Source organism: Antechinus flavipes, chromosome 2 (genome assembly GCF_016432865.1).
Source record: "Antechinus flavipes isolate AdamAnt ecotype Samford, QLD, Australia chromosome 2, AdamAnt_v2, whole genome shotgun sequence".
NCBI classification, from domain to species: Eukaryota; Metazoa; Chordata; class Mammalia; order Dasyuromorphia; family Dasyuridae; genus Antechinus; species Antechinus flavipes.
This window is the reverse complement of record NC_067399.1, coordinates 264,159,539-264,179,412: the sequence shown is the minus strand read 5'-3', so window position 1 is coordinate 264,179,412 and position 19,874 is coordinate 264,159,539. Positions and strand designations below refer to the sequence as shown.

Genomic DNA, 19,874 nt, shown 5'->3' with positions numbered 1-19,874 from the left:
GCTCGATTATCCCAGTTTTTTCCCTACATAAATTGTAATACAAATTGTTCACTCATCCCCATTTCACACTTAATATTTCTTTTATTTTTCTTTATTTTAATAAACACAACTAGGAAAAACACCATGAAGTCTTTTGAGTGGCAAAGATTAAATATCAGTCAATTCTTTTCAGCATTTATAAGCCATTCCTTACTGCTATCACTTCCACAAATACATTTTCCCCATTCAGTTTCAAACCTATCTTGGAGTATTAAAAAACTTAATGTCTCAGAGATTAAAGCATGATATACATATTCACTTCACCTCTCTGGATTCAACCTGAAAGAGATCCCACTTTAATATTCATTCTCCTACCACATTAGACCATCATCTCAGATGTCACTTGGCTATGAGAAGTGCATGCAGTTGCTATCAGCATGAGAAAATGCCTTTCTTTATTGATCCTGATAATCCATGAAAGCTATAATACCCAGGAGATGGACAACCACCAGGCAGAGTTGTCGGTGTATTATTAAATGCTCACTGTTTTTGAGAAATCTTTATGCATTGGGTGAAAGGGGGATAAAGGGATATCTACTCCCCATTCCAAATTATAAAATACTCAAGTATGAATTGAGTTCCTTCATTCTAGTCCATATTTGTAGATGAAATTTTGTTCCTTAATTTTGTATTCTAACTTCTGATTAATAGAAACACCAAGTAAATCAAGTTATTTCCTCAGGCATAATGTCTCCCTATCATAATTTCCAATTCATTCAAACTTTTTTTGCCTGTGATCATGTTAAGTTGTAATTGTATAGAAATATGCTTAAAGAAAGCAATTTGATTCCTTGACTTAATCCTGTAAGTAAAAAAAAAAAATGGGGGGGGGGGATTATGGAGTGGGGATAGGGAATATGTTTATTTAAATTTATTGTAAAGTTATTCTACTTTGACAGCTTATCCAAACAGGAAAAGGGGAAGCCATCCGAATCAGGTCAATCCTTCGCTCCCTAGTCCCTACAGAAGATTTGGTTGGGATTATCAGTATCCCTTTGAAACTTCCCACAGTTAACAAAGGTAATGGTATCAGGACAACTTTTTTAAAGTTCTTGATATAATCTGAGTAGCATTTAAATTTTTCCTCAAGGTTTTTCCCTTGAAAATTTGCATAGTTGGTAGATATTACAAAAAGAAAAGATTTAGTGGGGGTGGGGGTGGTAGTTTCTGGAATTCTCACATTTTTTCTGGGGTATTCTACATCTTTATTTTCCTTCTTTTCTCCAATCAAAAGCTAATAGTCCTATCCTTTCATTACGATAGAGGCATCATTGCGAACTGAATATCAAGTTATCTGTAATAAGATTGATGGGGTAAAGAGGGATAGAAAACATACCTAGGATCAAACCCAATGCCCATGTGTTCTAGGAAATGAGCTATAAACATCTCAGAGCAGGCAGACAGAGCAGCTATCAGGTCTATCTTCTTGCCTATGCTTATAGTTCTATTTCCTTTCCTCTCAAAAATCATACAAAAATAAGTTGCATCCTCATGCCTCACAATGCCTCATGTGGCTTTTATGATATAATTTACCTTCAGAGTTCTTTGGCCCTTCTCGAACACTATGTCTACAATTTGGGTAGTTTTTTTCAAGGCTAAGCTCAAATGTTACTTTCTTCTAAAGCAACAAGAACAAACTCAGATAGAAAGGAGGACCACTCAATCATACTAGCTATGTATTGGCTTTGAAAATTATATATTAATATTATGTATTTTCTACTTTAGTTTTATTTACTTTGTTAATTTTTTCCCAAATATACCTTAATTTGGTTAGGACTGAAACTAATTGTTCTAGAGGATTTTTCTGATCTTTCCACCCTATAAAATACCTTTTATTTTATATGTAATAATTTACATTACATGTAGAGGACATGTTGCTACCTATGTAATGTAAATATGATACTGGTTCATATATGGCAAGCATAGCTATCAAGAATCTTATTTAAAAACTTAATTGTCTAATTAAAGATTTTATACATAGTAGATTTATTTGTAGATGAGACTAAATCCTGGCTCAACCAACAAAAGAAAGAATGATGTTTAATAATCTTGAAGTTTGCAGGTGCTAGAAACCAAGGGACATGTTATACATATGACATCTTTCAAAAGTTTGTATTTGCCTCCTTAATCAGGATTAATAAGGATCAGTCCTTTCATTATAATTACAACCTTTGTGAGGAGAAAGAGGAGAAGGACAGTGATTATGTGCTCACTCTTTCATTTGCATATCTCCAAAAGAGGTATTAGGTTAGAAATATATCATCTATTTAACAGATATCAAATACTTATAATCTAGTGATATAAAAATAATGAAAAAGACAAAACAAATTAAAGAAAAAAATAAAAACTACTATACCTAGTCATTCTTAAAAGAACACCACCTAACTTATTCTCATTTTTTTATTTTAATTTTATTATAATATTTTTTTCATTAAGGAGGATTTAAAATTTGTAAGAATAAATTTCCATTTAAAGAAAGCATATATATAATGATAGAAGAGATTATATTCATGACTGTCTCTCTTTTCTTTGCTTCCTTGTAGCTTATTCTTTTCTTCTTTGCTGTGTACTTTTTACTTTATTCTCACTCCCCCAAAGCAAGCTACAATTAAGCACAGGCACATTTATACATACTTACAACATATACATATATACATATATATGTGTCTATATAAATACACACACATACCTACATGTATACATCTATACATACACACATATATACACTTGCATTTGAACATATGTTACACATGCATCTAAAACAATATTAATATGGCTGACATATAATGTAGATTTCTCTCTTGACTGAATCTTTTAAGTCTCTCTTTTCTTGAAATCAATAATTACTAGTACTAATTTTTTTCTAATAAATTAAACTCCTGATCCTTATTATAGTATTTGTGTATATCTCTTATTTCTTATTCCTGCTAACTCTTCTACTGTAATTCTACTCCATAATTTGCCTTGCTATTACTTAATTTCCCCTCATCCATAAATCCCTCCGTTATCTTCTCCCCCAACCCATTCCTTCCCTCTTTATCCCATTCCCATTAATTTAGACATTTTATCCCCTTTTTTATCCCCCTTCCCTTAAGGTAAACATTCCTATTCCCTCCACTCTATTTCTTTATATGTTTTGGAGGGCTTTGTACCCTTCATGGTATATATGTGTATTGTTCCTTATTTAACTCATTTCAGATGAGAGTAGTTTTCAGAACTACCGGTCGTCCTCCCTTGTCTGATACCTCTGTGTAACTTCTTTCTCTGTACCTCATTCATAAAGCACAATTAGTCTTTTTCCCTTTTCCTAGACAGCTTTGCTTTTTAGAGTTAGGTCATACTCAGCTCTGCCCTAATCTTTCTTTTGAATTTCCCAATGCCTGGTGTCAATCTTAAACATATGGTTTACATTTCCACCTAAAAAACATAAACAATTTGTCCTTGTTAAAAACCTTGAAATTAATCTTTTATGTTGACTCACAAAAGAGCCAATTTGTTAAATTTTCTACTGAGTTAAGATTATTTGAGACAAGTCATGAAAATCTGCAAATTCGTTGAATGTCCATTTTTTTGTTGTTGTTTAATACTATGGTTAGTTTTGCTGGATGTTTTTTCTGGGCACAGGCCTAATTATTTTGATTGTTAATCTATATTATTCCAAGGCTTGCAATCTTTTCTTGTCTGCTAATAAATCCTTTACAATTTTAATTATAGCTTCAGAATATTTGAATTGGTTTTTGTTTGTGTGTTTCTTGAAGACTTGTCTCTCTGATCTCGGGATCACCTAACTTATCCTTGATAGCTTAGCTCCCTCTCACCTTCACCAAATACTGGTTTAAAAGACAATCACAGATAGCTTGTAAATCTCATCAAAGTAAACAATTAACAAAAATTAAAGACTTTATACATATTTTAAAAATAAAGTTTAATATTAATAATTAAAATTAATATAATTAAAATTAATAAAATTTAATAAACATAAATATATGTTTTATTGTTTATTTTATATTGTATAACATATATTATGTCACATAATATATATTATATTATACATATATTATATATTAAAATATATTTATAAACATAAAATAAATAAATAGATTTATTTATTTGTAAGTGAGACTAAATCTACCTCAATCAGCAAAAGAATGATGTTTAATAATCTTGAAGTTTGCAGGTGCTAGGAAGCAAGGAACATATTATACATACATCTTTCAAAAGTTTGTATTTTCTCCCTTAATTACTTTTCTTAAGTTTTCTCTCAGAAGTTAGAGGCATCTCTCAGCCAATCTGAAGCCATGTCTCTTTTGTACATAGTTTTGAGCATCAATGACATTGACCTTTAGGGAACAATACACCAACTCAATAATGATATTAGGGATTTTGATCCAGCATTCCCCTCTTTGATCAGTACTTGAATTTTTTTCTCACAAGTTAAGTAATATTTTCTGTGGAACTCAAACAGCAAGTGTTTTAACAGCAAGAGCCAAATAAATGAATTTTCTTAAGGACAGACTACCAGAATCAAATGGTCCTTGGCCCAGAAATCAATAGATCAGGACTCTGCTACATGATATTGAGCAGTTCAGAAAACAGTGTTACAATTTGCTAAACAATAGAAATTTGAAAAACATAGTCTCTTCCCCTTCAGTTTTCACTAATCCTGGCAAAACCCTTTACCTTCTGTTCCATTCACAATATGAGAGCTAATTAGAAAAGTCTTTATACAACCTGATTTTTTTGGCAAGGAACATTTAAGGTAAAGAAGTAGTATTTTAAAATCCTCCCATTATTTTATTTAGAAAAGTGGGACGGAGTCAAGGACTTCTGCCACCCAGAACTGTGATATTTTTAAAGAGCTAATGACATTTTTCTCCTTGTCTTTCAGATGGGTCAGTAAATGAGCCAGACATGGCTGCCAACTTTTGTCCTGACCACAAAGCACCCATGGTGCTATTCTTGGACCGTGTCTATGGTATTGAAGACCAAACTTTTCTCCTTCATCTTTTGGAGGTTGGATTTTTACCTGATTTAAGAGCATCAACCTCTCTAGACACAGTAAGTTACTGAAATAAAAACTTATTTTTCTAATGTGATTATATTTGATAGATGAATTAAATTCAGCATTTACAGTTTTTCATATTCATTATGTCTCTGTTCACACAATAGTTTTGTCAAATCTCTAAGTACATTGACTCCCTTTTACAGATGCAAAAAGAAAAAAAAACCAATATACTAACAAATGAGAGGTTTCAATATCCCACACTCAAAAGAGAGGCTGACTTAAAAAAATCAAAAATCAAGATCTAACAACTGCTTATTCAAGAGCTTGACCAGTCATGGCCTGTGGCCTTAAAACATTCTGTTGGAATCTTTACAAACTGCTAACTAATTAGAGTTGATCTGATCTTACAAGAAGATGTTTTGGGCCAGAACCTGAAACAAGGTACTAAGTAGAACTAATTAGTACAATGCTTGTGTTTACACTTTTACTCATCAGAATTCACAAGTTTGCCAGATTCACAAAGTAAACCTTGTACCTTTGTGAATTCACACCTCCCTTAAAGCTCTTAGGGCCAGAGAGCACTGTGGGAGAAAACCCATAATCCCATTCTCTCAGAAGATTCAGATATAAGGCTAGTGAAGAGAGAGCTATTCGAGAATATATTCCACTTGGCTGGCTGGTCGCAGAAGAGAGTTCAGCTGCATTGGAGAGGAGCACTCTGGTGCAGACACAGAGCACTTTGGGAAAATTCAGCGGAATTACGCCAGAAGCCCTCTCTCCGAGGCAAGAAGGAATATTTTCCATTTGGCTGGCTGGTGGCAGAAGAAGAGTTTTCAGAGGATAAAGCTACGAGTGGAGAGTTCAGTGGACAACCAGATTCATCTTCATCTCACACCACTGTGGTAGGTGGCTGGGCTCCTGCACTTCCCCCACTGAGACCAAGCTGGTCTGAAAGACTCACCAGAAAGCTAGCCGAGCCCCAAGTGAAGGAGACAAGAGATTCATTCCATCTCTGTGCTGGTTGGAGGCTGAAGAAAGCAGAGGCAGAGGCTAAAGGACAGAACCTTTGGATTTGGAGATATTTGGAGGGCTCTAAGCTAAACTGGCTGTGTTTTGAGAAGAACAAGAATTCCAACAATTGAACTCACCACAACATTCCAACTCCCTTCTTGTTTTCAAACCCAGAGTAAAAAGAGATTGCACTTTGTAGCGGAGTGACTAATTTCTTCTGAAGTTTAAGGAATTTAATTTTTTATACTGAGAAAAAATGATCCAGCCTTTGGAAATAATTATATTTTAATTGGTGACCCAGAATTAGAAAGTTCATGCAATTATCAGCCTGAGAATGAAGAAGAATTCTGACAATATCTGTGATATAGGTATAATAAATATTTTAAATAGATTTTATTGATATTTTTGTTTCTTAAATCACTCATTGTCTTAATTATATCTCCCACTCATAAAAACCATTTCATTAATGAATAATTTTTGAGAGGAAAATAAAAGTTAGCACAACTGATTGATACATTGAAAAAGTCTAAAAACAAGGACAATGTATAAATACTTTGAACCTAGTACTTCCATAAATGGTTGGGAGTGTCCTCTCATATCTTTTCATTGGAATCTTGCTTGAACTTTATAATTTTGTTTCACTTATTTTTGATTTTGGTGAGAAGTTTTTTCCATTCACATGTTTGTAGTTACTGTGTATATTGTTTTCTTGAATGTGCTTACTTTACTCTGTGTCAGTTCGTGTAGGTCTTTGTATGTTTTTTCAGTATACCTCTTGTAAATAATTTCTTACAGTGCAGTAAGATTCCATTATATTAATTTCCCAAAATTTCTTTAATCATTCCCTAATTGGTAGACGTTTGTTTCCAACTTTTAGTTTATCACAAAAAGTATTGCTGTAAATATTTTAAAGAATATGAGAACTTTTTTCTTATTGACAGCTTACTACTCTTATTGATAACTTCCTTGGTATAATCCTAGTAATGGAATCTGTGGTTCAACAGGTAGAGATATTTTAGTCACTTTATCGTCATAATTCTAACTTGCTTTTTGAAATGGTTGTACTATTTCACAGTTTCACCAACAATATATTACTGTCTATCCTGCTACAACTCCTTCAATAGTGACTTGCCATTTCTGTCATTTTTGCCAATTTAATGGGTGTGGCGTGAAATTTCAGGATTTTTTTGATTTGCATTTCTCTTGTGAATTAGTGATGTAGAGCAATTTTTTTCATGTAGTTGTGAATACAGATCTTTTAAAAACCATTTGTTCATATCTTTTGACCATTTGTCTATTAGGGTGTGACTGTAAATGTATACACACACATCTGTATATACATATGTGTATATTTTATTTATTTGTTTATATCTTGGATAATTAACCCTTATAAAATTTGATAAAGATGATTTTCATTTTTATCTTAAATTCATCTCCTATAAAAGCTTTTTAATGTCAAGTAAAGATATCTCTTTTATCTTTTATAATTGCTTCTGTCTCTTGTTTAGTTAAGAATACATCTCTTAGCTATATCTGTGAGACATATGATCTGGTTCTTTTCTAATTATTTTTATAATATAATCTTTAATATTAAGGTCACATATGTGTAGATTGTTGAATATGGTATAAAGTATTAGTCTAAGGCAATAGGAATTTTGTAAAGATGTGTTTATAGAACTCAAAGAATGTACAATATAATTTATTGTGCTATGGACCCAAAAGCATACTAAAGGCTCAAAAATTCTGTTGGATAATTAAAATGCTTCATCTAAAGCTACTTATTTTTTGAAGATTTTTCATTAATTTCCTGACTTAAAAATTGCTTTGCAAATACTCTCCAAGGTTCCTGATGAAAGCATACAATTTGTAACAGATCAGACAGATAACACATGCTTTTCCAATATTTGTTGTTTGGACAATGCCCTTATCTAAACACCTCAGTGCTACATTGAAATGTGCCATATTGAACTCCTCTCCAACAAACTATGACATTTCAATTCTGATAATAAAGAAAATTTCAAGAAACTAAAAATCAAAGCTCTGTCTTATCTCATTTTAATAATCCTATTAAAATGACAAGGTTGAAGAGTTTTGATTTTTTTTTTTTTAGGACAATTGTTCTAGAGCCAAAAATTGCACTACTGTAGATGTTCCCAGGAAAGTCTGTGTAGTTCAAAGACAATGGTTTCCAAAACCATACTTTAATGGATACATGATCTCATTAATTATTTCCTCCAGTGGTACAGATCTTTTCATCCCACAGGATCATTATATATGTCCTTTCATAGAGCCCCTGAAGAATATCTGCTTAGTGGACTAAAGGTCTTCTTCTCAGGATTTTAACATTGAGCAGGTACTATTAAAGCATTAAAATTAAGAGTCTTTTTTGTTTTACTTTTACCACATGGCTCATCTGCTTTTCCAACTAAATTTCCTGCATTATATCTTTTAAACCATTTCTTGCTTGTGATAATAAAGATAACGAAAACATATTATTAGATATATATTATATATCTGAAAGGGCTTGCCTATTACCCATTGGACCTTCCTTCTGGCAATCTTGTGATATGACTGATCTTACTAACCTCATTTCTAAAGTAGAGAAAGTAGACAAAACAGGAAAGTGACTTTCTTATTTATATTTATAGTATATATTATTTATACTAGATTTATATTAGATAATTATATTTTACCATATTAATTGTGATAACATAGGCATGGGGATCATAGGAAAAAGCAAGAAGGAAACAAATATTTATTAAGCACTTTCTATGTGCTAGGCACTCTTCTAAGCATTTTAAAGATGCTAATCCTCAAAACAATCATGAGAGGTTGGTGCTCTTATTTTCATCATTTTACAGTTAGGGAAAATGAGAGGGGAAAATGTCAAGTGACTTGCCTTGATATAGGCAAGCTGATATAGCTAGTAAAATATATGAAGCCAGATGTTAACTCAGATCTAAGTCCAAACAGCACTATCTATATTCATCATACAACCTAGCTGCCTTTCAACAAAAAAGGCAAGATCTTAAAGGCTGTCTAGTATAGCTTGCTCAAATGAGGAAACACCCAGGAAAATTAAGTGGCTGGTTAAGCTAACACAGATAGACATTTGATTTAAATCCAAATCCTTTGGCTCTAGAACCAGAACTTTTTTTCATTGTACTATGAAAAACAGTTGAACTTAGTAGAAAGACTGTTAAATATAGTAGCAGAAGAGATGTAAGTTCAAATTATAAGCCTTGGATTCAAATCTTTTAGGATCATATATATATATATATATATATACATATATATATATATATATATACATATATATATATATATGCAATGGATTGTAAAGGCCATGAAATCCAATCTCCCTCATTTTATAAATGAGCAAACTGCTCATAGAAATTAAGTAGTTTATATGATTCACCCAATTAGTATCTGAGGCAAGATTTGAATTCAAATCTTCCTAGATCAAAGTCCAATATTCTATCTACTATGCCATTTTCTGATAGTTCCTAGATATGTATATATTTCTGGGCAAATTATACTCTAATAATTTTAATTTTCTCATCTATAAAATAGAAATAGTGATGCTTATGTTATCTGTCTCACAGTATTATGATGATTGAAGTGCTTTTTAAATATTAAATCAGTACATAAACATGAATTGTATTTAGTTATTTACTAAAGACCTCAATAATTCAAGTTGTTTAAATATGTTCCCTGAAATTTACCTTCTTGCTAGCATAAATAAGAATTTAAACATACTTTGAGACATTAGTAGTTTCAACACTTAACATTTTTCTTTATTCAGAATCAGGCTTCTTTCAGAAGAGTGTACCTTTAAGTCATATATCCTCCTTGTAAATTGCTTTCAACACTTGTAAATTTAACCAGCATGATATATTTCTTCTTCCTATGTACAACACTACCTGAAGTGCTAGTTTGATTGATTGCTTTGTCTCTCATAATTATGAAAATTGCTAATTACAACTTCAGCAATGCTTAGGGGAAAAGATTATCAAGTTGGGAACTCCCCAGTAAGTCAGAAAAGAATTGAAGGCACATTAGAAAATTAATAGTCTTACAGCTGGAAGTCTTTTAAAATGCTGAAGTTATTGTGTTATGCTGATTAGTGCACCAAATGGGATAGATGTCAAGGACTTGGGAATGCAAAGATCTGCTTTCTGAAATTCCTTTTAAATGTTTGCTACAAAGCATCCATGTGAGATTCAATGGATTTTTTTTAAGCAAGGCAATCAGGGTTAAAAGACTTGCCCAGGATTATAGAACTAGTAAGAGTCTGAGGTCAGGTCCTCCTGACTCTAGGGCTGACGCCACTTACTTGCTGTAGTGGCTTTAAATTCTTAGGTACTTTGTCACTAATTGCCTCTGTGTCTTTAAGAAAGTCACTTTCCTGTTTTGTATCAATTTCTCTACTTTAGATATGAAGTTATTAAGATCAGTCATATCACAATAGTGCCAGAAGGAAGAGTCTATGGGTAATAAGTAAGGCCTTTCAGAACATAATAAGTTTTTTAGAAGTGAAGTATAAAAAGTAAGACTTAAAATGGAAAGGACTTTAATAAGAGAAATAATATAGAAGAAATATCCATTCATAATCCTCTTCCTCAAAGAGTTATTTATACCAGGAAAGAGAGAGAGAAACAGAGAGACAGAGACAGACAGAGAAAAAAATTCTTCTTCTACTAATTCAAGGAAATACACCCTAATGTATAATATTAGAGATTTTCTGCAGGCACTGAGACTAAATGACTTCCCCAAGGTCCTATAGCCATTATATCAAAGGGGAAGGTCTTGACTGAGCTGCTTTGCATTTGTTGCCCTGTGTCCTTTCAATTCCACAGAATAACTCCACCTGCCAAGATAAATTCAATTCTAAGCTCATTACCATGTGGCTAACTCAGCCTTCATTGAAATTACCTCCCTCCTCCTGCTCTCCCCTGATAGGAGGAATACCAAACTTCTCCAATAACTTTCTTTATCAAGGGCAGGAATTGAACTCAGTTTACTTCTCTATGCATTTGCTTCCCTGCAAAAATGCAAAACTGTGTTTCAGTTCCACAGAACAAGATGCCCTTATGCCAGGTATCCCTTGGTATTTCTTGCACTCTTCTCTTACTCTCCTTCTCTATAACTCTTTTTTATGTATTCTCTCCCTCTTTAGATTGTAAGCTATTCAATTTTTTAAATTGCATCCCTAATGCTTAGCATAGTGGCACTTAGTAAATGTTTATTGGATTACATTGAACCTAGCTTTCCTCTCACTATGTCATGTTGCCACTACTTTTCTTCATATGAGATATTTAATAAACATTTGTTGTGTTAAATTATTTCTTTTATGCACTAAACAAAAAGAAAATCTTCCACAAAAGTTCTGTGTTGCCTATTGACAGTTAAGAGGTTTGATTATCAGGGTGAATCTTTTTAGAAGAGGCAAAAGTGTAAAAATAGTCTGTCATTTTTACAATAGTTAAATCACAGGGAATAATGTTGACAATAACAGCTTTTAATCCATTGGCATTCTTAATGTTCAGTGTTTGCAGAAAAACAGATTTGACATGGCCATTTTGACATTTTCATTCATCAAAAGAAATTTAGAAATTTTAACTAAATGAAAGAATAGTTCATGAGTTCTCTTCAAGTCAATAAAGATGATGGAAGAGTTTGTTTTATTGTTTAGCTAAGAGATCAAAAAAAATTTAATGGATAATTTTATCATCTCATCTTATAATGTACATAATAGTATATATGACCAGATCATTATAAAAATGATTCCAGGTTAGATATCAACATGTATTGTAGAGAATAAAGAAAAGAAGTTATTTGAAAAAAATTTTATTCTCCAAAATAAACCAACACATATCTTGAAATTTGCTAATATTAATGTAAAATTTATCACCATAGGAAGAGTAAAAGTATTGAGATAGTTCCTTATTAAGAAAATACTTCCTCTCTTTGTCAAGTAAAATAGATGTGAAAGGCAAGGGAACCATTGTTTTAAGAGTAAAAGTACTTGGGCAAAGCAGGTGATAGAGAACAATTGTTTCCTTAAACAATTTTCCCTTGTACTAAAAACAAACAAACAAAAAAAACCTTACCTCTTCCCAATACCATCTCAGTCATTTTTAAATAAGATCTTGAATAGTAGGTATTTATCCTGCTTGTGGGATTTCTTTCCTGATTTATATTACTATTGTTCTGTCTATATAACTTTGCCTTATTGGCCAGGAGAGCTTGTATGTCCATTAGCATCCAATGTGCAAGAGAAAGATTAGATTTTATTTTAGACTGTACAGAAATAAATGTAGGGATTTGTAATCCAAGGATAGAGTGTGGTAAGATCATCAAGTATACCTATACATATTGCTTGTCACACAACCCTGCTCCTTCTTCCATTTTACCTTTTGCAGTTTAGAAGTGGAAAAGTATCCCAAATGGAACCATGAGAAACATAATCTTGAATCTTTGTAGTTAGAAGTTTATTACTAGTTCTTCACTCCCTAATGCAGATGGTATTTTTAACAATCCAGATGTGCTGTCCTGAAAGACCTGAGACCTTAACAACCTGATAAGCTTAAAGAAATACTGCTTCTTGCTGTCTGGAAATGACCCCCTTAGAGTAATAACTTTTTGCCTCCTGTTTAGAATAGAAATTCCTTTGTTATGACAAATGTATCAAAAACCATTTTGATGTCTCTCTCTCTCTTCTTTTTATAAATATATGGCCCTGAGGCTACTCATTACTAACCCTTCCAGTCTTGGTGTTGGGGGATTATTACTGGCCAGTAATAAACGCTCTTAAAACTTCAGTATTTTGGCTGCCCTGTTTTTCTCTCACCTGGGTACTTCAGTTTGAATGCTGCTAAGTAAATGCAATTTTGTTGTATCATATGTTACATGTATCTTTCTTTGTCAGGTAAAATGTAGTCATATTATTTCAAAGGATTCATAAAATGAAGTTGATTTATGATGTAATCACTCATCAAGAAAAATAAAGTGAAATAAAAAATGCAATTTTATAACATGCTCCTCCTTGAAGAACACATTTATTTAGTTCCTCAATGTAGCTATCTTGGATAGTAGGCATTGTAGATGAGTAATGAGATGGGCCAAATTTCAAAGTACCTTTGATTACCTAAATTAATCCCTGAAGACAAAATCTATATCTTTAACACTTTAACACTAATGTTCTATTGGTAATCCTATTGAGCCATAAATAATGGTACATTATGATATTAAAAAATCAAAATTATTAATGATCCAAGGGACAATGGATATGTGTGTAATAAATGTCAGATTGGCATGTTGCCAATAATATGTACAAATATACAAGAAGTAGCATTAAAAGCATAGGGTGATCAGAATGAATAATACCATTTGAATGCAACTTTGGTACCCTAAAAATATACTTAAAACACAAGGGAAGCGGTCAAGCACATTAGATAAATACAAAAAAAAAAAAAAAAAAAAAAAGGGAGTAGAACTCATCAACAAGCATTTTTGAGGCACTTACTAAGTTCCAACCATTATGCAAAAGGCTGTGGGTCAAAATAAAAATAAAACAATCCCAGTCCTTAGAGAATTTAATTTGAAGGAACCACCACTTATTTAAATACACAAAACAAAATAATAGAGAGTTAAAGTCACTAGAGAAAAGCATCATGCCATAGATATTTAAACTATTTTCAAGAAAGCAAAGAATTAAAGAGAAAGTGTGTTTCAGTCGTGGAAATAGGAGATGTATGTTGTATCCTGTGAAAAGTAGCAAGAAAATTTGTCTAGAGTACAGATAGGGGAGTAATGACTAAAAAACATGAAAGTTAAGTTGAGGCTTGTTATGAATGACTTTAAAAGCCAAAAAGAAAAGCTACAAAGGTTTTGAATTTGAGACCAATAATGTACTATTTATTTGTCATCTGAAGACCAGTTTGGCTCATTGGGGAGAGCTTCATCAATGGAAGGTTGGCCAACTTATCATTCATGGCTCCAAAGGACTGATCGTGATGGATAGACAGATAGATTATCCATTACAGAGAAATTGCAAATTTAGGGTGCAAAAAGAAGCAGACTGAGGTGGAGCCAAAATGATGAGTAAAGGCAGGAATTCGCCCAATCTATCAAACCATTCCAAATTCCTTTAAATAATTTCACCAAATTTTAGAGTGTCAGAACACCCAAAAAAGATGGAATGGAACATTTTCCAGCTGAAGACAGCTTAGAAGCTCAGCAGAAAAGGTCTGTGACCCTAGTTTGGGAGTCCAGTATGCAGTCTTGATAAAGGCAGTGCCATCACAATCCCCACCCCAGCCCACAGCCCTGGCCAACGTGTCAGCAAGGCAGGACCCTCAGTCTGAATCAGTGGCAGTTCTGGTGACTTCTGAACCTCTCTGCCCTGAGACACCAGGGAAGACCTGGGAGGTTAGTAGGGTGGGTCTGTGGCAATGGGGTGGGAGTCGAAAGTCCAGTCCCAGTGCAGGCAGTACACTCATCTCCAGAGTCAGCAAAGCAGGACTCGCTGCTTTAGCATACTAAATCTTGCAGCCACAGTGGGACAAGGACACTCATAATAATTCAGGAGCAGGAAAAAAGGGCTTGTGGTCAAGTCCTTAGAAAACAGCTGCACAAAGCCCCTGAAGTTTGGGACAGTGCACCCTCCACTCTAGAAAGAGAGCCCTACTATAACAAAGAGTTAAAAGCCAAGTAATTAGACTAGGAAAATAAGCAAACAACAACAACAACAAAAAAAATTCTGACTATAGAAAGTTATTATGGTGACAAAGAAGATCAAAACAAACACTCAGAAGATGATGATAAAGTCAAAGCTCCTATATCTAAAACCTCCAAGAAAACAAGAATTGGGCTCAGGCCTTGGAAGAGCTCAAAAAGAATTTTGAAAATAAAGAAAGAGAAAAAATTAGGAAAAAATTAAGAGGGGTACAAAAGAAAATGCAAAAAAGTTAATGAGGAGAACACCTTAAAATGCAAAAATGATCAATTGGGAAAAGAATTATAAAAGCTCATTGAGGAAAATAATTCCTTAAAACTTAAAATAAAAATTAAAAGCTAATGACTTTGAGAAACCAATAAAGCAAAACCAAAAGGAAAAAAAAACAGGAAAAAATTGTGAAATATCTCACTGGAAAAACAACTGATCTAAAGGACCCATATGTGCAAAAATGTTTGTAGTACAATGAATTGGTTTATGAGTAAATGCCCATCGATTGGTGAATGGCTGAATAAGTTTTGGTATATGAAGGGAATGGAATATTATTGTTCTATAAAAAATGATGAACAATTATAAGAAACAGTCAGTAGGATGATTTTAGAAAGGCCTGGAGAATCTTACATTAACTGATGCTAAGTGAAGTGAGTAGAACCAAGAAAACATTGTATACAGCAATAACAAGATTAGGTAGTGATCATTTCTAATGGATGTGACTCTTTTCAACAATGAGGTGATTCAGGCTAGTTCTAATAGACTTGTAATGGAGAGAGTCATCTGCATCCAGAAAGAAGACCATGGGGACTGAATATGAATCACAACACAGTATTTTCACCTGTTTTGTTTTTGTTTGCTTGCTTTTTGTTTTATTTTTCCCCTCATTTTTTCCTTTTTTGATCTTATTTTTCTTGTGCAATGTGATAAATGTGGAAATATGTATAGAATTGTGCATGTTGAACATATATTGAATTACCTGCTGTTTAGGGAAGGGAGTAGGGAAAGAGAGGGAGAAAAATTTGGAACACAAAGTTTTGCAAAGGTGAATGTTGAAAACTATCTTTGCATGTATTCTGAAAATAAAAAGCTGTTATTTTTTTATAATTTTTATTTAATAATTACTGTATATTGACAGAATCCATGCCAGGGTAATTTTTTTTTTACAACATTATCCTTTGCACTCGTTTCTGTTCCAATTTTTTTCCCCTCCCTCCCTCCACCCCCTCCTCTAGATGGCAAGCAGTCCTTTATATGTTGGAAATGTTGCAGTATATCCTAGATACAATATATGTTTGCAGAACCGAACAGTTCTCTTGTTGCATAGGGAGAATTGGATTCAGAAGGTATAAATAACCCGGGAAGAAAAACAAAAATGCAGATAGTTCACATTCGTTTCCCAGTGTTCTTTCTTTGGGTGTAGCTGCTTTTGTCCGTCATTTATCAATTGAAACTCAGTTAGGTCTCTTTGTCAAAGAAATCCACTTCCATCAAAATATGTCCTCATACAATATCGTTGTCGAAGTGTATAATGATCTCCTGGTTCTGCTCATTTCACTTAGCATCAGTTCATGTAAGTCTCGCCAGTCCTCTTTGTATTCATCCTGCTGGTCATTTCTTACAGAACAATAATATTCCATAACATTCATATACCACAATTTACCCAGCCATTCTCCAATTGATGGGCATCCTTTCATTTTCCAGTTTCTAGCCACTACAAACAGGGCTGCTACAAACATTTTGGCACATACAGGTCCCTTTCCCTTCTTTAGTATTTCTTTGGGATATAAGCCCAATAGAAACACTGCTGGATCAAAGGGTATGCACAATTTGATAATTTTTTGGGCATAATTCCAGATTGCTCTCCAGAATGGTTGGATTCGTTCACAGGTCCACCAACAATGCATCAGTGTCCCAGTTTTTCCGCATCCCCTCCAACATTCATCATTATTTTTTCCTGTCATCTTAGCCAATCTGACAGGTGTGTAGTGGTATCTCAGAGTTGTCTTAATTTGCATTTCTCTGATCAATAATGAAAGAGAACACTCTTTCATATGAGTGGTAATAGTTTCAATTTCATCCTCTGAAAATTGTCTGTTCATATCCTTTGACCATTTATCAATTGGAGAATGGCTTGATTTCTTATAAATTTGAGTCAGTTCTCTATATATTTTGGAAATGAGGCCTTTATCAGAACCTTTAACTGTGAAGATGTTTTCCCAGTTTGTTGCTTCCCTTCTAATCTTGTTTGCATTAGTTTTGTTTGTACAAAGGCTTTTTAATTTGATGTAATCAAAATTTTCTATTTTGTGATCAGTAATGGTCTCTAGTTCATCTTTGGTCACAAATTTCTTTCTCCTCCACAAGTCTGAGAAATAAACTATTCTATGTTCCTCTAATTTATTTATTATCTCGTTCTTTATGCCTAGGTCATGGACCCATTTTGATCTTATCTTGGTATATGGTGTTAAGTGTGGGTCCATGCCTAATTTCTGCCATACTAATTTCCAATTATCCCAGCAGTTTTTATCAAATAATGAATTCTTTTCCCAGAAGTTAGGGGCTTTGGGTTTGTCAAACACTAGATTGCTATAGTTGACTATTCTGTCTTGTGAACCTAACCTTTTCCACTGATCCACTAATCTATTTCTTAGCCAATACCAAATGGTTTTGGTGACTGCTGAAAAGCTGTTATTTTTAAAAAATATATGATCAAGCCAATTTTAGAAAGGCCTGGAAAGATTTACATGAACTGATGCTGAGAAAAACAAGCAGAACCAGAAATATGTTGTACATAATAACAGCAAGAATGTGCAATGATCAACTATGAAAGACTTGGTTCTTCTCAGTGGTTCAGTGATCCAAGGCAATTACAATTGACTTTGGATAGAAATTGCCATCTGCATCTAGAAAAAGAACTATGGAGATTGAATGTAAATCAACATATCCTATGTTCACTTCTTTTTTGTTTTTTTTTTCTCTCCTATGATTTTTCCCTTTTATTCTGATTTTTCTCTCCCAATATGATTCATAAAGCAATGCATATTAAAAATAAATAAATAAAATAAAAATACTTCAAAAGAATTAAAAATTCAATTATGTATTATTACCCAACAATATTCCATAATATTTTTATTCTGTTAACTGGGATGAAAAGGAAGAACCTTTGCTAAAAATTGGGAAGCTAACATAGCTCTATGTGTTTTTAAAAATGGAAAAATAGTATATTTACTTATAATGATAAATTTAAAAGAAAAATAAAGTATATAACTCTTTAGATGAAGGAAAACAACTCCTCTTTAAAAAAGATCCAGGAGAGATAATTATTGAGCTACCTGAAAGTGTCTGATTTAAAAAAAAAAAAAAGCCTAGACATCATCTTCAAGAAATTATCAAGGGAAATTGTCCTGATATTCTAGAACCAGAGGGTAAAATAAAAATTGAATCCTCAAATCACTTTCTGAAAGAGATCCCAAAATGAAAATTCCCAGGAATATTATAGTTAAATTCCAGAACTTTCAGGTGAAAAAGAAAATATTGCAAGCAGTCCCCCTCCAAAAAGAAAAAACTAAACAGTTCAGGTATAGTGAAGCCACAGTAATGATAACACAAGATTTAGCAGCTTTTACATTAAAGGACTAAAGGGCTTGGAATATGATATTCTGGAGAGCAATGGAGCTAGGATTACAACTAAGAATCACTTACCCAAAAAAACTGAATATAATCCTGCAGAGGAAAATGTAATCATTCAATGAAAGAGAAGATTTTCAAGCATTCATGATGAAAAAACCAGAACTGAATGCAAAATGTGATTTTCAAATACAGGACTCAGGAAAAGCATAAGGAGGTAATCAGGAGAGTGATATCAAAAGGGATTTAATTAGTTATTGGTTTACATTCGTACATTAAAGGATGATACTTGTAACTTATTTGAATTTTTCAATTATTATGGCAGTTTGAAAGAACATATACATACACACACACATACATACACAGAAAGCACAGGTATGAGTTGAATATGAAGGGATAATATCTTTTTTTAAATTATGAAATTAAAGGGAGAGAGAGGAATGTACTGGGAGGAAAGGTAAAGGGACAAGTGGAATGATTTTAATTATCTGCCATAAAAAAAGAGGGAAGAAAAAGATTTTGTAGTAGAGAGGAAGAAGGGGAGGAGAGAATAAGTGAACCTTACTCTGAACTGTCATCAGAATTGGCTCAAAGAGGAAATAACATACACGCTCAATATGGGTATAGAAATCTATCTTACTCTGCAGAAAAATTAGGAGGGGAATGGTATAGGGGAAGAGGAAAGGGTGATTAAAAAAGGCATATTGGGGGAGTGATCAATAGTAAAACACTTGAAGATGGACAGGGTGAATGGAAAGAGAATTGAAAAAAATGTGAGAAAATAAAGTTAGCAGTAGTAATTGTGAAAGAATATTGAAGCAGATTTTTCTAATAAGGCCTTATTTCTCAAATACAGAGGGAATTGAGTCAAATTTATTTTTAAAAAAATAAGAGCCAAGTCTCAATTGATAAATGATCAAAAGATAAGACTTATACCCAAAGTGCTATAAATTCATGCATATCCTTTGACCCAACAATGTCACTATTAGGCATGAATACAAAAAATAATTTTTTTAAAAAAGAAAAAGTAAAGGAAAAGGAACTGTATGTACAAAAATATTTGTATCAGCTCTCTTCTCAGAGCAAAGAATTGGAAATCAAGGGGATGCCCATCAGTTCAAGAATGGCTAAATAAATTGTGGTAATATGATTGTCATGGAATATTGTTTTTCTATGGGAAGTGATGAACAGAATGTTTTGGGTTAAAAAAAAAACTGGAAAGTCCTCCATGAACTCAAGCAAAGTGAAATGTACTGTATACAAAGTAATAGCAATGTTCTATAATGACTAACTATTAAATGATTTTGGTATTCTCAGTAGTACAATGATCCATGACTACTCTGAAGCACTTATGATGAAAAATCCTGTCCATACTGAGAGAAGAAACTGATTATGTCTGAATACAGATTGAATCATACTTTCTTTTTTAAAAAATCTTTATTTTTCTTGAGGGTTTTT

At 32.9% G+C, this 19,874-nt stretch overlaps 1 protein-coding gene across 1 annotated transcript in view; it reads left to right on the top strand.

Annotated features, from left to right (window-relative positions):
* Window positions 1-19,874, top strand: part of RYR3 (ryanodine receptor 3) — a 438,620-nt gene that overhangs the window by 217,513 nt on the left and 201,233 nt on the right. Inside the window, exons 36-37 of the mRNA XM_051973649.1 lie at window positions 939-1,059; window positions 4,928-5,097. Of these exons, the coding sequence (XP_051829609.1) occupies window positions 939-1,059; window positions 4,928-5,097 (291 nt within the window). The remainder of the gene's footprint in view (window positions 1-938; window positions 1,060-4,927; window positions 5,098-19,874) is intronic.